Here is a 17,412-nt window from a genome sequence, read left to right on the forward strand (position 1 = left end):
AAATAAAACATAACACACACATACAGTGTTTATTGACTGTTGCTTAAAATTGATATAAAATGAGGTGTTTCTCTCCAAGTATAATGTTGAAAGTTTACTGGGAGAAGCAAATCAGCTCCCTTTCCACAAGAAATAAATGCCTTCCTGGGGATATCCATTCTTCTGGTAAAACCCATTTAATATCTATGGAAAAATCCTCATGGCACATGAATTAATGTGGGCACAGTTTGAATAAAAGGAGATGCCATCTTTTCAATGCTCTCAATCCTGTGGTTGGAAGAATGTATTTCTGATCTTTAGACTCTCTAATAGATGAGGCACAGATTTGCCATACTTCATATTCACGATATGAGCCGTTGAGTAGTCCATTTCTAGTCCACGCTAGGACCAGAGATTGAGGACACCCTTGGCTAAGGATAGAGTAATTTTAGGGGCCCTTCTTTGGATCCTAAGCCTCTCAAGAGATTCTGAAGCACTTACATTTTTCTAGACATCCTTAGGAGGAGAGCTTAGAGAAGGGAATAGGGCATAGAACCATCCAGACTTTGCTGGGATCATCTGTTATGGGAGAGGATTCTCCCTGGACCGACTGAAATCACAGACTGGAGGGATAAGGAGTAGGGCCTGTAGAACTGCTGTTCTGGGAAATTCAGCAAGTAGTTTCCTGCTTCCGCAGAGAAAACATCCCCTGAGGAATAGATGCCAGAGGTTGGACTTGTTCAAGGAGGAGTGAAATTGATTTGGCAGCGAGGGAGGATGGCAGATTAAAATGCTCCAGCTTCTCTTCCCCCAGCAGCCTTTTGATTAGCATCTGCTGCTGGCTAGGTGGGAAATTATCTACCATTTATAAAGCACTTTGAGGCTTGCAAAGCTGCTCTACAAAGATTATTTCATTAGATCCTCAACAAACCTGGAAGGTAGGTGCTACTGTTATTCCCATTTTATAGATGAGGAAACCTGCCTCACCTATGAAATGGGGATAACAGTAGCACCTGAAGTGACTTGCTCAGGTTCACACAGCTAGGAAGTATACAAAATCAGATTGGAATTCAGGTCTTCCTCACTGCAAGCCCAGTGCTCTGTGCACTATGGCACCACCTAGTGGCCTTGGTTTCTTGTGCTTTATGTATTTTTTTCATTTTGGTGGCATTTTTCACAGATTTTATTTTTCTTAGTCTACTTTCAAAAAACCCAAAGAAGGAGAGATAACAGATTTTATTGTCTCTGTTTTACTAAAGAAGTGAAATGATTTGCCTGTCACACAGCTAGATAGTAACAGAACCCAAACTAGAACCTGAGACTGCTGCCCTATGTTTTCAATTCTGTCTTTTGCAGAAACACATAGCCAAGCTCCATCCTTTTTAGCGTACGAGGGCATGTGGTCAGTGTCTGGTCAGGCCAGTTGGTGGAGAGATTCCAGGTTCCCGTGTCTTTGTTGTCCCTTCAGGAAAAAGAATCTCAGAGCTGTGTCTCATGAGGTGGGAACCCCCTCTCACCAGTAGCAATCATAATAAAAATGATAATAATAACAAGGAGAATAGTAATAGTAATAATAGATAGCCTTTAAGGTTTGCAAAGCACTGTATATATGTTATCTCATTTTTAAATTATAAGCTGATTGAGAGCTGGGGGTTGAATAGCCTATTGAATAGCTGATTGGGTTTCTCTGGAAGTACTAAGTTCAGGGTTGGAAAAATTCTGCCTCTGTGTGAGCTTCTTCCAGTTACCCTGCCCTCACATCTCCGTCAGTCATTAACATTTCTCAATCTCTGTGCCATGGGTAAAGGGGAAGAGAGGATAGATAAATGGTAGAACCCACTTGACCATTATGGAAAACTTTTTTTTCGCCCCTAGGCACTTCTGGCTGGCATGAAGAGCAGAGAGACCAGCTCACCCAACCAGGGGAATGGAGAGCAGGCCAGTAAAAGCAAGAGCTCTGGTGTCGGGTGGCTATGTGAGGAGGAACCCTTGAACGATGTAACCACCCCCTCCTATAAGAAGCCTCTGTATGGCATCTCACACAAGATCACCGAGAAGAAGAATCCAACCGGGGGAGACCAGTTTACCAACTATGAACTCTATGAGAAAGTCACTTCCAGCAATAGCCCGTCGCCCCTCCGGCTCCTGAATGAGCAGAGGAAACGGGACTCTAGCAACACTGCTCCCCTGGCTGTGGTTCCCGGGGCCGACAATGACCCCAACATCTACTCCTTGATTCAGAAGATGTTCTATACTCTCAACACACTGAACTCCAACATGTCCCAGCTGCACAGCAAAGTGGACCTGCTCTCCCTGGAGGTCAGCCGGATCAAGAAGCAGGTGAGCCCCACGGAGTCCGTGGCCGAGTTCCAGCCGCCACCAGAGTACCAGCTCACGGCAGCCGAGCTCAAGCAGATCGTGGACCAGAGCTCGTCAGGGGGTGACCTGGCGTGCCGCCTGCTGGTGCAGCTCTTCCCGGAGCTGTTCAGTGATAACGAGTTCAGTCGGAACTGTACCACGTGTGGCTTCGTGAACAAGAAGAAACTTGAGTCTCTCCATCTCCAGCTCATCCGAAACTATGTGGAGGTCTGCTACCCCTCGGTGAAGAACACAGCTGTGTGGCAGGTGGAGTGCCTGCCTCAGGTCAATGACTTCTTCAACCGTTTCTGGGCCCAGCGTGAGATGGAGAGCGGTCAGCCGAGCGGCCAGACGTCCGGCTTTTATGAGACGGAACAGGTGGAAACCCCCCACTTCCTAGATGACAAAGAGCAAGAAGAGGCTTTGTCCTTGGACCGCAGCAGCACCATTGCCTCTGACTATGTCCTTGATGCACAGGACCTCAATGAGTTCCTAGACGAGGCCTCGTCCCCCGGTGAGTTCTCTGTCTTCCTCCTACACCGGCTGTTCCCTGAGCTCTTCGACCATCGTAAGCTGGCAGAACGATACAGCTGCTACGGGGATGGCGGCAAGCAGGAGTTAGACCCACAGCGCCTGCAGATTATCCGCCGCTACACGGAAATCTACTTCCCTGACGTTCAGGAGGAAGAGGCGTGGCAGCAGCAGTGTGCCCAGAGGATCAACGATGAGCTGGAAGGCCTCTGCCTCGATGGCAGTGAGTGCGAGCAGTTGAGGGATGACTGTTACGACTCCTCCAGCCTTCCCGATGATGTGTCCATCATCAAAGTGGAAGATAGCTTTGAGTACGAGAGGCCTGGCCGAAGGTCCAAGAAAATCTGGCTGGTTCCCATTGACTTTGACAAGCTGGACATCCCGCCTCCTGACTTCGAAGTGCCAATGTCTGACTATCTGCTCAACAAGGAACAAATTCGGAGCATCTACGAAAGCAGCCTGTCCATAGGGAACTTTGCCTCTCGGCTCCTGGTTCACCTGTTCCCTGAACTCTTCACCCATGAGAATCTGAGGAAACAGTATAATTGCAGTGGTTCTCTGGGGAAGAAACAACTCGATCCATCCCGGATCAAACTTATCCGGCACTATGTGCAGCTCTTGTACCCCAGGGCCAAGAACGACCGGGTGTGGACGCTAGAGTTTGTTGGCAAGTTGGACGAGAGGTGCCGTCGGAGAGACACAGAACAGAGGCGTACCTACCAGCAGCAGCGAAAAGTCCTTGTGCCGGGCCTGGAGAGGAGGGACTTCATGAACTATGCAATCAACCCCGAGAGGTTCAGAGAAGAATTCGAAGGACCCCCGTTGCCTCCGGAAAGGAGCAGCAAGGACTTTTGTAAGATCCCCTTAGACGAATTGGTTGTCCCTTCCCCAGACTTCCCTGTGCCTTCTCTCTATCTGCTGTCTGACAAAGAGGTAAGGGAGATCGTGCAACAGAGCCTCTCCGTGGGCAATTTTGCTGCCCGACTCCTGGTCAGACTTTTCCCAGAACTCTTTACCCCAGAGAACCTCAGACTGCAATATAACCACTCTGGTGCTTGTAACAAGAAGCAACTTGACCCAACCCGACTACGACTGATCCGCCATTATGTCGAAGCTGTTTACCCCGTGGAGAAGATGGAGGAGGTGTGGCATTACGAATGTATCCCCAGCATTGACGAGAGGTGCCGGAGACCCAACAGAAAAAAGTGTGACATCTTGAAAAAAGCCAAGAAAGTGAAGAAGTGATAGGAAACTGTTCAACCTCTGAAACTTGGGGTCACTAAGTTCTTAGTGAAGGGCATACTTGGAGACTCAGATAGTTATTTTTTAGCATTGGTATGGCATCCACAGGGGTGCCTACTTGCAACAGTGGGAAGTGGCTTACTACATTTGCACACTTAGAGACCTACTAAAACAAAGCAACAAAAAGTTTTGAATTTTTTCTGGCCCTGGTCTGAAATGCATATGCACCGAGTTCCCTTAGCGCTCAGGCAGACAGACTTTGCTCTGAGCAATAATTTTCCAACCTAGGATGGAAGGGTTTTTTTACTCCTTCCTTTTTAGTGTTTAAATGGCAAGTTATGCATCTGTATTGTTCCTCTCCCCACTTTTGCATCTTCCATTTTTATCACTTTTTAAAAATTAAACAGGAAAATAACAAAAAAAAAATCATTGAGCTCTTTGAGGGCAATTTTCATGGGAAAAAATATCTTTTACACAGTTGAGCTGAAGTACTGTAACCAGAAATTTTCAAACTTAGGAGTTTTTTAAAAAAGACATTTGAAGATTTTTGTAATTCTTGGAAATGCCATGCCTGTTAGAGCTGATCTTAGCATCAGGCATGGTATATCGGCTGTGGGTCCTGCTGTCCATGTCCTAATACTTGGTTTTGGCATGGCCAAGATAACCACATTGATGTCGGTAGGGTGAAACTGCCCATGTTTTTATTTTCACTGTGATCAATACTAAAGTTTAGGCATGGTGTACATGTGTTATCTCTTGTGACCCCACACTCAATAGAATGTTAGGCTCACTTATCTAATAGGAAAAAAAAAAACACTGGATGATGATAAGAATGTAGACAGATATTGAAACCCACATTTAGAGCACCATCAGAGACTTAGCTATCCTTCCCCCCTCCCACCCCCATTATTTCACACAGGGAAAGGAAAACACATTTCCTGTGAAATTGCATTTTGCCATTAGGTTCACTACTCTGCCTAAAAACAGTTCCCTTTATGGTTATAAGAAGGTACCACTTGAATTTCCTAGATATATCTCTTCCTAAAGGCAGACTTTAGAAACAGCCTAGTGATTCATGTCACAGAATCTTATGAATGTGAAGAGGCTTCACCACACCTCAGTGGCTGCCTAGGGAATCTATCAAAAGACCCCAACACTTCAGGGCTAGCTTGATGCCTGCCCCAGAGCCTCTGTAGTTTGGGACAAATGCCACACTTGGTCTCAAACTGGACCATATTCTTATGTCCCACTCACCTCCCAAGTATCCTCTTTGAAATTTCCCTGTGGACTCCTTAAATTGATCTCTTTCAGTGCCTGGTTTATTTCTTAGTCCCACAGGTATGTCAGTAGAATACTGTCCTGCCTGTCTAGCTAATGAAGAAAGACCACTCTAGCTTAATGGCATGCTATTCAAGGAGTTACAACCCTCAGAGACCCAGAGAAATCTTTATAAAAAAAGATGTTGTCACAGACACTCCCTTATGTTTACGTGGCCACATCTCTAAGACGATAAGGGGACTTCCTACTGAAAACTGAATAGGCTAAACATGAAATTGACAGATTGCATCCACAGTCTTTATGAAATCCTTGTGAAGTTTTTAAAATTTAAATTTTAAAAGTTTAATAATCCAGTTTGAGAGGCAGCATGGCCTAAGGCCTCCCTTGGGAGTCTGGAAGACCCTTGATTCAAGTCTTGCCTCTGCTATTTCCAGCCTCTTTGCCCTGCCCCCCCCAAAAGATTTCAGAGGATTTTTTTTTTAATCTGGAATTTTTCTTGAAATTCAGGTAATTCCATCAGCCACTGAGCACAGTTTACCTTTTTGTCTGTGATATTTATCAGTTTATCACAGCATCTGGAATTGGAACACATTGAATATGTGTATTTGTCTTAAACTTCAGGGGATGTGCTGTTCCCTGCCACCCACAAACATTAGGGATGATACTTAGGTATCATGAAGTTTCAGTGTGCACAAAGACTGTCCAAATCTCAGAAGCACTCATTGGCTTCAGAAATGTCCAGACAGCCAGGGGTTGCCCTGGGAGCCCGCAGCGTACTCTTCCGGCTTTTCTGGTATGCCTTAGCCTTCCTTCTAAGGACTGTGGATTGCATCTCCCTCCTAGTGGCATCACTACTCAGTAAGATAGCTCAGTCGAGTTTCTGAGGACCCTGTAATGGGTACCTGTCCTCTAGAACTCTTCTGGAGAAGATCCCAAGGCCGATGAAAATTATCCTTGTTTTCAGAAGATGCAACAGGGGCAGCTGGGTGACACAGTGGATAGAGCACTGGCCCTGAAGTCAGGAAGATCTGAGTTCAAATTCGGCCTCAGACCAAACACTTGACACTTACTAGCTGTGTGACCCTGGGCAAGTCACTTAACCCCAATTGCCTTAAAAAAAAAAAAGATGTAACACAGCTTAGTTCTTCCTCCAGAACCATAGTCATTTAGTAATCCATTTTTAAAAATATTTACTTGCCTTGTTGATTTTTCAAAAAAAAATTTTAAGAGAAATTAACAGGAATCAAATAAGCTTCTTTATAAAAACCTCTGAGTTTTAGTCTTTCCAAATCCATGGTGAGCTCACTCTCCTTTATTGTCTTAACTGCCCAGGATTGGGCCTTCCAGAAGGTAATGGGAAGGAATAAATGCCAGTATAAAGTCACAGAATAATTCCGGAAAGCCATTTCTTATCTCTCCTAGCCAGGAAATGCCTCCACATCCTTAATCAGTCCTTATGTATGGTGTCTTCTCTGTTGTCATTAGCAGGCCACTCTAGCCCACTTTTTATATTAAAGCAATAGAAGTACAAAATACTTGATATTTCCCCAGGAGTTTAAAAGCATTCTGACACCTTTTTGGCACTCTCTTTTGCTTCTAAAATATATGGGTTTTTTTTAACACCTTGTGTTTCAAAGGCCAGAAGAATTAGCACAGTTATCTTCTAAAGTTGGTTGTACACATTTAACAACCATCACCTGTCTGTGGCATTTAAAAAGAATGTACAAAGAGAGTCATGAATGTAACTTAAATTCTCTTAGGCTGTGTCTGTATGATCACAATCCAACAGGGAATAAAATTATGCCCTGGGTCATAGGTGCTTTATGTCTAAGTAAGGGAACAAATCCCACTCTGTCACTGTTTACCCTTTCACTGTCTTTTTTTTTTCCCGGCTGGGGGGAGGATGAGAAAAGGGAGGAAGGGTAGGATTAATCAGTAACCAGTCAATTGGATCTACTTTGTAGGGAATTGAATTGGCAGTTAAAAATGGTAAGAGTAATTGGGTTGGCCATGGTCTGGTTATTATGGACCTGTGTGCTATGGCCTTTGTTTCGACCTTGGTCTCTGAATGTTTTCATGCTTGATTAGGAGTGGGGTAGGGTGAATCTAGGAAGGTAAACCTTCTGATTGACTATAGCCAAGTGAGTTCTCACCTTGTGTATCTGGGCAGGCAAAAAAACTAGAAAAAACAAAACAAAACAAAAAGAAAAGCTTGCCTGTGTAGATCCAGCCTTAATACTTTCTTTCTGATGTCCTAGGTATAGCAGACCATGCATAAAGGGGATGTCAGAGTAAAAACCTTCTATAGAGGAATAAGAACAGTTTTACCAAAGATAATAAACTGATACCACATAATGGCTGCATCTTCCTCTTGATTTGAGTGCATCCTTAGAAACCTGAATGTAACACAAACCCAGGACTGTTTTTTTGTAATTGTATGCTCTCTAGCAACTTTGTGTGAATTTTTATACAAGCACTGTTTTATGGGTTATATAAAATGTCATAGAAAAAGCATAGAGTCTTGCAATCTAGTGTTTTAAGTCTGGAGAGCGGTTTTGGGGTTCCCCTCCCCTTCTTCAGGCCACCAATCTGTGATCTACTGTCTCAGTTTATTTTTGCCTTTCCAATTTGGCCACTTGCTTAACACCTTCTGTACCAAAGAATATAAAAACTACTCGGTCATTCCTACCAATGGGGTTCTTTGGAACCTAATACCTGGTGCTGCTTCTATTTCGGTCACAATTAGGCCTGACACTTCCCTGACAGAGGTCAGCCGGAGGAGTTCACTCACAGAGCGCATCCTGCAAGGCTGGTTATAAGCCACCTCCCTAATGAGCTGCTAAGGGGGAGACTAATGACCTCTTGGTCACGTGCCAGACCATTTCTAACACTTAGACTTGCCTCGCCTTCTGACATTCTCCCCTCTATCATTTTGGATTAAATTGGACTTACTTTCTTGACACTGGTCTTTAGTATTAGCTGATGGAGCAGAAAGGCCTCATGTTTTCTCCTCTTATCTCCTTCCAATTTGCTATTTTTATAAATTCAGGTGTTTATAAATTCATTGCAGAGATTAATTGTAGAATGCTGTGTTGGGAGAGATTGTTTTCCTCTCGGGGCAATTGAGATGTGAAGGTGTAGGTCATGATTTTGAATACCTCTGGCAGTAGATGTCCTGCATCTGTGCTTTGTTCGTCTTCCTTTTGATAGCAGAGGAATAGAATCAGGGAAATGCTTGTAGCTAGGATACTCTGACCTAAGGCAGTGATAACTACCCTAGCCTACGTCCTAGTGAGTGATAGTTGAAATATGTAATTGTTGCTCCCAGACGCAAAAGGGGAGAAATTGCATTCAGATCATTTGTGGGTTTAAATGAAGTGTTAGTTGGAAAAAAGGTGAGTTCTTTGAAATTCCTTTTATAACCAGGGTCTTGTCTCCTGGGACAAATAAAATCTATAGGTGATTTTTTTTAATAAGCAGGGATTTCTATGCATAGCTTAATACATTGTGATAAACAGTTTTGAAATATTTTTAAGTTTTGCCATTCCTGGAAGCAGACACAGTGGGATTGTGGAAAGAGTATTAGATTTGAGGTCAGGAAACTTGCATTGAAACCTGATTTCTGCTATGTGACCTGTGTTGGACAAATCATTTAACCTTTCTCAATCTAATTTTCGTGATATACTAATTAATTAAATTTAAAAAGATGACCATAATAATGATAGTAAATAGCAAACATTTATATAGCTCGTACTATGTACCAGGCACTGTGCCAATAAGTACTTTACAATTATCATCTCGTTTGATCCTCAGAACAAACCTTCAAGGTCTGTGTTCTTATGCTTATGTTACAGATGAGGAAACTGAGGCAAACAGGTTAAGTGACTTGCCCACAGTGTCAACGGTTAGCGTCTTGAGTCTTGATTTGAATTCAGGGCTTTCCAACTCTCCGTGACCCCAGTGAGAATACTACTACTTGTACCATGGGGAGCAAGTCAGAATCTCAAAAAAGGGATAATATGTGGTAAAAGCACTTTGTTACTATAAAGGACTATGTAAGTGTGAGGTGGCACAGTGGTTAAGGCCGCTAGGCTTGGAGTCAGAAAGATCTGAGTTCAAATTTCACCTGATACTTGCTAGACAAGTTAGGTAACCTATTTCACACTATTTCCTTATCTGTAAAATGGGAATAATAATAGAACTCACCTCACAGGGATGTATGGAGATCAAATGAGGTAACAGATGTAAAGTACTACATTTTCAAAGTTATACGTCCCCTTCACTCTCTTCTTGACACTGCCTCTGCCCTGGTGTAGGCCCTCATCATTTCACAACTAAACTACTGCATTAGTCTACTGGTTGGTCTCCCAGCCTCAGCCCTTCATCCAGCAGTAAAATTGACCTTCCTAAAGTGAAGATCTGACCATGTGTCATACAAAATCACACTCATTCACACACAAATTCCAGTGGCTCCCTGTCACCTGGATCAAATATAAAATCCTGTTTGGCATTCAAAGTCCTTCACAGCCTGGGTCTCTCACACCTTACTTCCCTCCTCTTCCCACATACTTTGCAATCCAGTGACACTGACCTCCCAGCTGTTCCATGAACAAGACACTTCATTTCTTGGCTTTGGGCATTTTTGTTGGCTGTTCCCCATGCCTGGAATATTCTGTCTCCTGGCTTCTTTTAAATCCCAGTTAAAATCTTATCTTCTAGGAGAATCCGTTCCCAATCTCACTTAATGCTAGTGCCTTCCTTCTATTGATTATCTCTAATTTATCCTGTAAATCTTTTTTTTCTTATTTAACATTTTATTTTTTCTCAATTACATGTAAAAAGTTTTGACATTCTTTTTTCAAATTTTGAGTTCCAAATTCTCTTCCTCCCTTGCCTCCCCCTCATTGAGAAAGCAAGCAATTTGACATAAGTTATACATGTAATCATACAAAACACATTTCCATTTAAGTCATTCTATGAAAGAAAACAGACCAAAAAAAAAAAAGAAAGAAAAACCCCAAGAATAAGAAAGTAATGAAAAAGTATCTTTAATCTGCATTCAGGCTCTTCCAGTTCTTTCTCTGGAGATGGACAGCACCTTTCATCATAAGTCCTACAGAATTGTAGGATCTTGTATCATTGTATTGCTGAGAATAGTTAAGTTATTCATAGTAGATTATTATACATTATTGCTGTTACTGTATGCAGTTTCTCCTGGTTCTACTCATTTCACTTTGCATCAGTTCATGTAAGTCTTTTCGTGTTTTTCTGAGAGCATCTTGCTCATCATTTCTTAAAGCACAATAGTATTCCATCACAGTCATATACAACTTGCTCAGCCATTCCCCAATTGATGGACATCCCTTCAATTTCCAATTCTTTGCCACCACTAAAACAGCTGCTGTAAAATATTTTTGTACACATAGGTCCTTTTTTGTTTTTTATCCCTTTGGGATACAGAACTAGTAGTATTATTGCTTGGTCAAAGGTATGCATGGGTATTTAGCTCTTTGGGCATAGCTCCAAATTGCTCTCCAGAATAGTTGAATCAATATGCAACTTCACCAATTATACATTAGTGTTTTAATTTTCCCACATTCCCTCCAGTATTTGTCATTTTCCTTTTCTATCATATTAGCCAATCTGACAGGTGTGAGATAGTAGCTCAGAGTTGTTTTAATTTGCATTTCTCTCATCAATAGTGATTTAGAATATTTTTTTCATATGACTATAGATACCTTTGACTACTTGGGAAACTGCCTGTTCATATCCTTTGACCATTTATCAATTGAGGAATGGCTCTTATTTCTATAAATTTGACTCAGTTTTCTGTATGTTTGAGAAATGGAGTCTTTATCAGAGAAACTCACTGTAAAATTTTTTTTCACAGTAATGATTACCAACTATGCATTTCCCTCCATCCTGTTTCCCCCGTTTTGTCCTACTCTCTCCTTTTACCCTATCCATTCTCAAAATGTTTTGCTTTTGATTTTTAACTGCCCTCCCTTATATCAGCTGCCCCCCCCAACCCTTCCCTTATCCCTTTTCCTCATCCCCTTCCCTTCCTACTTTTCTGTATGGTAAGACAGATTTCTACACCCAACTGAATGTGTATGTTATTTCCTCTTTGAGCCAATTCCATTGAGAGTAAGGTTCATGTGCACCCCTTCCCCTTTTCCCCCTCCACTGTAAAATCTCTTTCAGGCCTCTCATATAAGATAATTTGTCCCATTCTGCCTCTCCCTTTTTCCTTCTCCCAGTGCATTCTTCTTTCTCATCCCTTAATTTAATTTTTTTTTTTAGATAACCATACCATCATATTTAACTCTGCTTTCTGTCTGTGTATACTTCTAATTGCCCTAATAATGAGAAAGTTTTTAGGAGTTAAAAATATCATTTTCTCATGTAGGAATATGAATGGTTTAACCTTATCAAATTCCTTATGATTTCTCTGTGTTTACCTTTTTATGCTTTTGCATCTTGTATTTGAAAGTAACATTTTCTATTCAGCTCTGGTCTTTTTTATCAGTAATGCTTAAAAGTCCTCTAATATCCATTTTTTCCCTGAAGGACTATACTCAGTTTTGTTGGGTTGGTGATTCTTGGTTGTAATTCTAGCTCTTTTGCCCTACAGAATATCATATTCCAAGCTCTTTGATCCTTTAATGTAGAAGCTACTAAATCTGGTGTTATCCTGACTGGCTTCTCGATATTTGAATTGTTTCTTTTTGGCTGCTTGCAGTATTTTCTCCTTGATTTGGGAGCTCTAGAATTTGGCTATAATATTCCTGGGGGTTTTTATTTTGGTAATGGGTATGGGGCAGCTAGGTGGCACAGTGGATAGAGCTCTGACCTTGGAGTCAGGAGGACCCGAGTTCAAGTATGATCTCAGACACTTGAAACTTACTAGCTGTGTGACCCTGGGCAGGTCACTTAACCCCACTTGCCTCACCCCCTCCCAAAAAAAAAAGGTAATGGATGGACTCTTTCAATTTCTATTTTTATTCTATTTTATATGTGTGTGTATATATATATATGTATACATGTGTATGTATGTGTATATATATACATACATATATACACACATATGTGTGTGTATGTGTGTGTGTGTGTGTGTGTGTATATATATATATATATTCTATTTTAACCCTCTGGTTCTAGAATATCAGGGCAGTTTTCCCTGATAATTTCTTGAGAGATGATGTCTAGGCTGTATTTTTGATCATGACTTTCAGGTAGCCCAATAATTCTTAAATTATCTCTCTTGGATCTCTTTATTAATGAGATACTTCACGTTTTCTTCTATTTTTTTTCATTCTTTTGATTTAGTTTGATTGTTTCTTTATGTCTTATAAAGTCATTAGCTTCCACTTGCCCAATTCTAACTTTTAAGGAATTATTTTCTTCAGTGTGCTTTTGTACCTCCTTTTCCATTTGGTCAATTCTACTTTTTAAGGAGTAGTTCTCTTCAGTGAATTTTTGTATATCTTTTTCATTTGGCCAGTTCTGCTTTTCACGGCATTCTTCTCTTCATTGAATTTCTGTGCCTTTTCTACCATTTGGCTTATTCTATTTTTTAAAGTGTTATTTTCTTAAGTATTGTTTTTTGAGTCTCCTTTACCAAGCTATTGACTCTTTTTTCATGATTTGCTTGCATCACTCTCATTTCTCTTCCTGATCTTTCCTTTGCCTCTCTTGATTTTTTTTTCAGCCAAAGACAAGATTTATTAGAACATCAATTGGAGGTAGATGAGATTTAAGGAGTCTGCCATACTGGCCAGATTCTTAAGGAATCTGAATATTCGTATCACTAATGCAAGTGGGCCAGATCTTAAGAATCTGAGCACCTTAATGAAGGCCAGATGGACCTTATATACAGAAAGACTGTGGGAGGGATCTAGGAGTGGCCAAGTAGTCCGGGGTGATTGGAGGAGGGTAAGGAGGATCTGGATGGGAGTGGCCAGTAAGCTGGGGTGACTGAAGTAACAGAAAGCCCAGGACCTAGACCACGTGGCCAAGGGAGAATGGAGCCTAGATAGGATTAAGGGTGGGAAGTGGCTGGGGCCATAGGGAGGTAAGACAATGGAGGGCTAGCATAGGTTAGAGGTAACAGAGAATTGGGAGACTGGGTGTAGGTGATAATGAAGGCCAGTTGATAGGACTGCCTTCAGGCAATCGCCAGAGATTTGGCCATATGGGAAAGTCCAGGGCTTTTCCTTTTTGGGGTCCACATTCCAAAGACATGGTCTTTTCCTTTTATGGGTTCAGATTCTCTTATTTGATTTTTAAAATCTTTTTTGAACTCTTCCATGGCCTGAGACGAATTCATATTTTTCTTGGACACTTTGAATGCAGGAATTTTGACCTTGTCATCTTAGGAGTGTGTGTTGTGATCATCCTTGTCACCATAGTAACTTCCTATGGTTAGATTTTTTTTGTTGTTTGCTCATTTTCCAGCCTATTTTTTTTTACTTTATTTTATTTTGTTTTATTTTATTTTATTTTATTTTATTTTATTTTATTTTTTTTGACTTTTAACTCTATGCTAAAGTGGGTCTCTGCTTCCCAAGTGGAGGTGGCACTGCCCCAAGCTTCAGGTTTTTGTACATCAGTTTTCAGAGGTAATTCTAGGGACCCTGTAAGTTTTTGGCTCTTCCAGAGTGGTGGTATGTTCTAGGAAGAGATGTGTTTACTACTGTCCTGTACTGTGCACTGATTTGTGAGTGACCACAAGTACTCTTTTCAGCCCTGGAACTGTGACCAGGGTCCCTGCTGCCCTGCAACCACAAGTTTTGCTGTGCTAGTGCTCCTTCTCACATGGGACTAAGACCCAGGACTGTGACAAAGATCCAAGTATAGGCAATGCAACAGAGTCCTATCACTGGTGCCAGCAAAGGGACCCCTGTAAATCTCCTTCTGATCCATTATCCAATCCCCTTACCATCGGCGGGGCCAAGAGGTCTGGAAAGCACCAGTGCTGCCACAGACTCAGTTGTCCAAAGGCCTGCTCCTGGTTTGCTGGGACCTGGTCTACACTGCCCCCATCTTCACTGGACTGTGCTCCTCCCCTGTTGCAACAGACCTTTCTTGCCAATCTCCTAAGCTGTCTTAGGCTGGAAAATTTTCACTCCATCTTTTTGTGTGTTCTGCTGTTCTAGAATTTGTTTAGAGTCATTATTTAAAGGTATTAGGAAGGTTTGGGGAAGAGCTCGGGTGAATCCCTGCCTTTACTCCCTCATCTTGGCTCTGCCTCTATCCTATAAATCTTATTTGTACATAGTGGTTTTCATGTTGACTCCCATGTTCAACTGAGCTTCCTGAGAGAAAGAACAGTTTTGTGCCTTTGTTCGTATCCCGAGTACTTAGCTCAGTGCCTGGTACATAGTAGGTGTTTAACAGATGCTTAGGTACCAACTCAGTAGTTGCTAAGAAAAAGGAAAGCCTTGGTCCTTACCCACCAAGAGTTCATATATTATTTTAAAGGCAGAGCAGATAGTCATGGCTCTTTAGCTTTCTAGCTAATTACATGACATTGGTTTTTGCCTTTTCAATTGGCTGTGTAGCTATAAAGGATTTTTCTTTGGTCTTTGACTACTGCCCCTTTTAAAAGTAAGGCTTAAATTAAAAAAAAAACAACTATCCAACCTCTGAGAAGGCTAAAGCTGCCATCTTGGCCTCAACTGGGGGACACAGGGAGACAGTGCATGTTCCCAATGGCAGACCCATCAAAATTGTTAGAAAATTAGGCTATTATCAGGAGCATCATTTTGATAGATAAGATAGAGCTCATTTTTAAAATTTAAAAAAATCACCATGATAGTTTTTAAGTCCAATTGGCTAAAAGATGACTTTTTTCCAGAAGATGGTTTCCAGTGATAACTAGCTCAAAAATTACTTCCCTCACCCCCTTGCCCTGAAAGTAGTGTGTAAGAAACAGAAACTCAAGTACAACCAAATCCAGAATTTTGTTCCTCTGCTTGGTGCAAATAGTGAGACAAGACCATTGCAAATAGGGTTGGATTGCTGTCCTGCCTAAGGCATGCCCACAGGGCTGCACCATTTCTTGGCCCTCTTATTCCTCTGGAGATTGAAATACACAGTTGTTAAGTGTGAGGTGAATGCTATTAGCAGAGCTCAGCAGCCCTGCTTTATGGTGGTGTATTGTCCTATTCGGGATGTTAAACCTTTGCTTCTACCCTTGTTTGTGACAAGCAGAAAATTGGAGTTTTGAAACATCTTACCTTAACCTCACTTTGGCCTTGGTTTCATTTCTCATATGGGGTTAGTAATATTGCCCCAACTACATGTCATCATCAGATGGATCAGCAGTTAAGGGAATTATTAAGAAAGGGGATATTTAAATCACAAGATGGCAACAAGTGACATTTAGATTGTGTCCTGACCGTGTCCTTTGAATCCTCTCTGGAAACTCTCTAGTCACTATTACTTTAACTGTCATAGTATCATTCTTGGATCAGATAGATTTAAAAGTTATTTTCAGGATGCTTTGGCTGGACATACGAAAAACATCCCCAGCAATCCTACTAATGAGTGATTGGTTCTACCCACCTCTAGTTTAAAGTGTTAGAATTCTCATTCTCTGTTCACAACTTGAATACAAATCTGCACCTAAAACAGGTACTGCTGGATCCTAATCAACAGCAAGGGAAGGTGACTTGTGCTCAAAAGCTTTGTCTGTGGGGAACAAAAACTGTCTTTTAGTTGTGATTTCTTTCCTGGTAGTACCATCACCTTCTTTCCCCCCATCCCTGTGTGCCCTAAACCATATTGCCTTTAACGGAGTTTTCCATAACTGACGATTCTCTGACTAATGTAATACAATAGTCTTGTTCTAAATGCAAGGTTTCTATGTGAAAACAGTTCTAGGAAAGCATCACCTACTCCTGTGTACAAGGCGTGACCTTAGGAGAGTTTATGTGCTTTTTTTTCTCATCAGACAAAATCAGTTTTCCTTTGCTTTCCTGAAAAGTGATAGCCTCTCTAGCCCATTACTGCCCCAATAAACCCTAACTTAGGAGTTATACACAAAGTGCTGCTTTTTTCCATGAAAAAGTAAAGAGAAAATGGACCTCTTGCCTAGTGATCCATGCAGTTTTCCGGGAAACAGCAAGTGCCATTTATCAGGGAAATATAATTAGCATCATGTTTCTTAAAAGAAAGTTTCTTTGAAAAGATGATAGCTACTGAGAAAAGACCTGGGGCTTTCCTCTCTTCTCTTTCATTTTTCTCAACTGTGAAGCTGAAATTCAGACTTTTAGATCATCCGTTAAAAACTATCAAGTAGAAAAATGGGGGCATTTTCCATGTTTTCATAGAAGACTGAATCTCTTCCTCTAACAGGTATAAGAATGATTGAATCTCTTAAACTGTTTTTCTTCATTCTATTCACATTTTCATTAATGGAACCTCACCATGATTAGTTTATGGGGCAGCTGTCACTAGCGTAGAGTAATGAATGAGTTTCGAGAGTCCCATAAAGCATTTATGAATTGCTTTTATGCCACAGCTAATGTTTCCTAAATACATTACTAGTTTCTCTTATCCATAGGGAATCTTGTAATACATGCTTTTTTTTGGTAATGAAATGCTTTTTCCTTACTTTAACTTTTAAGGAAGACCAAGTCTGGCCTAGGTCAAACCCAGAGAGGGAATCAAGCTCATTTGTCAATCATTCTGTGAGCCCAAAGGAGAAAATCCATGGTTTTCAAAACATTCTCAAAGTATTTTCATCTCTCTTCTGATCCTCACATTAACCTAAGTGGGGCAGTATTATTCTCATTTAATGGAGTGGATTGAGAGCTGGCTTCAAGGTCAGGAGAGCCTGGGTTCAAGTCCTGTTTGTGACATGCTGGCTATATCACCATGTGGAAGTCACTCAGCCACTTGTCCCAAACTGGGTGTACAGCACTCTAGACAGCTTTAAAAAGATACACTGCAAAGAAAAAAAGGCTGCAGCCTAGATCCTAAGAGGAAATTTCTTCACCTGGAAATTCCCTATACCAA

General features: G+C 41.4%; 1 protein-coding gene across 1 annotated transcript in view; it reads left to right on the plus strand.

Moving 5' to 3' along the window:
• The window catches only part of BEND3 (BEN domain containing 3), a 70,685-nt gene extending 62,942 nt beyond the window's left edge, over nt 1–7,743 (plus strand). Inside the window, exon 4 of the mRNA XM_021008157.2 lies at nt 1,855–7,743. Coding sequence (XP_020863816.1) covers nt 1,855–4,113 — 2,259 coding nt within the window. The 3' untranslated portion in view covers nt 4,114–7,743. The remainder of the gene's footprint in view (nt 1–1,854) is intronic.
• The last annotated feature ends 9,669 nt before the right edge of the window (nt 7,744–17,412 follow it).

This window comes from Phascolarctos cinereus, unplaced genomic scaffold (genome assembly GCF_003287225.1).
Source record: "Phascolarctos cinereus isolate Bilbo 61053 unplaced genomic scaffold, phaCin_HiC Scaffold_5;HRSCAF=322, whole genome shotgun sequence".
NCBI lineage: Eukaryota > Metazoa > Chordata > Mammalia > Diprotodontia > Phascolarctidae > Phascolarctos > Phascolarctos cinereus.